General features: G+C 31.9%; 1 protein-coding gene across 1 annotated transcript in view; it reads left to right on the top strand.

The window, feature by feature from the left end:
• The first annotated feature begins 20 nt into the window (after nucleotides 1-20).
• LOC135686387 (TBC1 domain family member 19) overlaps nucleotides 21-3,488 on the top strand; it is a 46,975-nt gene continuing 43,507 nt past the window's right edge. Inside the window, exons 1-3 of the mRNA XM_065202607.2 lie at nucleotides 21-230; nucleotides 1,539-1,608; nucleotides 2,171-2,216. Of these exons, the coding sequence (XP_065058679.1) occupies nucleotides 144-230; nucleotides 1,539-1,608; nucleotides 2,171-2,216 (203 nt within the window). The 5' untranslated portion in view covers nucleotides 21-143. The remainder of the gene's footprint in view (nucleotides 231-1,538; nucleotides 1,609-2,170; nucleotides 2,217-3,488) is intronic.

Raw genomic sequence — 3,488 nt, 5'->3', positions numbered from 1 at the left:
GAATGGAGGCATGTTGGCGCCATAAATTCAAAGCAGTATGCTGAGTTTGTTGTAGCAACATGGCGGATAGATGCAGGTGGAACCTAACACTAATTTAAATCGATCTGAGCGTTTATCTCAATGTATGCATTGATGATGTAAGGATGGAGGACTCTGTTTTACTCATGCAACGCTTGCACGAATACATTCGAGATTCTGGATTGTATTTCCAGCTAAAAAAAGCAGCACAGGTTAAATTAGAATGATATATTGGTTAATATTTATGTCCATTTTCTAGATGATCTATATTCTTAGTTATAAGCAGCATTTTGGCGTGCTGTGTTGAATTCACCATAATTTGTTTTTATTTTTAATGTGAAAATAGTTTTCGTACAAATGTATAACTTGCATGTTTTTCAGGAGCATCCCCTACCAACAACAACAATTAGATTAGAAGCGATCTGTAACAGCAGGCTTATAATAGCCTACATTGCAGCATTTGTTATGTTATGTTACGTTATGTTATGTTATGTTATGTTATGTTACGTAATGTTATGTTATGTTACGTTATGTTACGTTATGTTATGTTATGTTACGTAATGTTATGTTATGTTATGTTATGCTATGTTATGTTATGTTATGTTATGTTATGTTATGTTATGTTATGTTATGTTATGTTATGTTATGTTATGTTATAACCTTGTTTCCCCAAACCGAATCTCCGATCGCAACAAACTTGCAGAATTCTATTTGGCCGTGTTGTGAATATTCATATTGTGTACCATTTAGGCCAAGCAAGTTTCTTCCATGACCTTTAGGTGGTATTTGCAATCATTTACATGTACACATGACACTTTCACATCAGGGATATTTTATCCACTATCGTGCACCAATAGATGTATATATAGCAAATACATTGGAGTATTTTTAATTTGCAAACCCCAGTTAAGTCTGATTGTCAAGTCATACAGGTTAAATTGGTTGTTGTCATCAGGGAGCCTTGTCTTTCGCTTTTGTGCCTATGACCTCTTAGACCCCTTGGTGGCATTTGTTGTCACTAAGTCTGTACAGTCTGCCATTTAGATTTAAAACTGGAGGAAACTCTCTAAATTATGGAAAGTTTGATTGATGGTATTTTCAGTGAACCTAATGTTAACCATACCATTGTCCATTATGTTATTTTCGAAGTGAGTCGTTTCAAGCATCTCATACATTTTATCCATAACACCCACTTGATAGCTTAAAGTCAAATCCTGATTCTGCTTCATCAAATATTTCCCAATGCATACTGACAATGTACATGCACATACCAGGATATCAGCTTTTCACTGATGTACTTGTAATGAAAATATCACAAAGATTGCAACCCTGTGCATAATTTGATGTAATCACTAACTTCAATATGTATCTCATCTTTGGTTTTAGACAACAAATAAAGTTGAGAAAATCCACCAGTTATTTTTGAGAATTTTCTAAAAACTATTTTTTGAATTGCAAAAAAGTTTAATGACCTTTGTCATGCATATTTTGTATTAAAACTTTTTCCTTCTTTTTGCTAGGATGAGCTGACCAAGTCAGCAAGCTCTTCAGATATGAAAAAGGATCTTATAAAAGTTTTGAAAAATTCAGGTAAGAAACATGTCTAGTTCAATCATATGTCATTTAATTAATTGCCTAAATATGGTCAATCATATGCCTAAATATGGTCAATTTTTCAATAAAGGCATTGAATTGGTTCTTCTGATACCATCTATAGAGGTTCTGCTTAGATATGAAAAACTCCACAGGAATAATATTCAAGTTTGTGCCCCATATACAATCCTTATTCATTATGAACAGCAAAGTTTTCTTTGTCTTTAAAAATCTTTTCATTCTTATACAATCAGTCAAGCAATTGACTATAACACTTAAACCCTAGTTTTCAGAATATTATTGAACGCTGTTTATTTTAGTTATTTCAAAGAAAGATTAATATATATCTTATAATATATTAATCTATAATATATTATATTAATAAATAATATTTTAGTATCTTATATAGATTAATTTAAGATAATTGAGAAACAGGATCAAATTATTTATGTTTTTTGCATCTCAAAAATTAGATATGTCATGAAACATATGTACCAACTGATATTGCATTTTGGATTATATTTTTTCTATTGCCTTAAATGTATAAAACTTATTATAGGATATGATGTCAAATTGCAGAATGAAGTATTCAGATTCCAAACACAGTAAGTACGGAAGAGCATATTAATACAAATTAGTGTTCTTTTGGACTACAGTACAGGACTAACTTTTGACTACAAGGCTGCCATAATAGTTTTTAAAGCACTGTATGCAGCAATGTTTTGGAACTAGCTATATGCAGACCTCATTAATCTGCGCAAGCAGCACTCGCAGGCAAAAAAGGTCATTCTCAAGAATTATGCAGGCACATTTCTGAATTGATTTTTATTTACCTTAATTGTATCTTTAAACTGTCCTGCTTTCTTTAAACATCTTTCTTGGTATTGAAATTGAACAGTCAAATAGAATATTAAAGGTAGTGGCTGCAAGTCTTTATTACCAAAATGAGAGAAGGTCTTTACTCTAAAGGCGCCATTTGATTCTCAAAAATCAAGTTGGCTGTTTGTCTCTTTTCCTATATTATCTCTTGGAGGAAGAGATCACTTGCAATTATTGTATCGCTTTTTCAGAGTATTATTTTATGACTTGTCAAACTCATTCGTGCATAGTAGGCTGAAGAAAGGACACTAAAGTCTTCAAGCTTTTAAGTCTGGTAGCTATCAATTTCTGATGAATTTGAGCAAAATTTCAAGGTAAACCTCCATAGAATTCATCAGAAGCAAAGAATTTCAACAATTTTTGACAACAAAAACAAGCCTTTGTTTCTTAAATTGTTAGAGAGAAAGCATTTTCATAATCAAATCTTACAAGCATGATAAACTCAAAGCTAAAAAATGAGTATCCTTATGAGATACTATGTGTAATAAGTAATTTCAACGAAAGTAATTGGGGATAGAGTCTTTCATGGCTATTTTTCATATCTTTGAAATAAGAAAAGACCAGTGTAATGTTGAAGTTCTCGCAACCTTTGCCAAGGAAGCAAAAGCAAAGTCCTAAAATTCATAAACCTTGAAAAAAGATATTCTAAACAAAACTGCTCCCTTTAAAGTAAAGCATTTAAAGTAAGCTTTAAAGTAAAGATATCAGAAACCCTTTGATGAAATTTTGAAGATGTTTCTATTTGATGAAATCAATAACAGGGATAGGGCTACTTGACAACCTAAAACAGCCCCTGGATAAAAACTGGATCATTCCCTTTCTTATGTACAAAGTATGATGCTAGCAGCATTTACTATGTCATCTGTCTAGTTTTACATGTAGTTACATGTAGTTCATGATGATATTGATCTGGTATGTTGGTGTAACAGCACTGAGCATAACAGGGAGGTTCTCAATTTATCAATATCTGACTATTAATTGCATCCTATTTCACATGC

The sequence above is a fragment of the Rhopilema esculentum genome, chromosome 6 (genome assembly GCF_057945365.1).
Source record: "Rhopilema esculentum isolate cy_ngs chromosome 6, ASM5794536v1, whole genome shotgun sequence".
In the NCBI taxonomy this organism is placed as follows: Eukaryota; Metazoa; Cnidaria; class Scyphozoa; order Rhizostomeae; family Rhizostomatidae; genus Rhopilema; species Rhopilema esculentum.
This window is presented reverse-complemented; position numbering and strand designations above follow the sequence as displayed.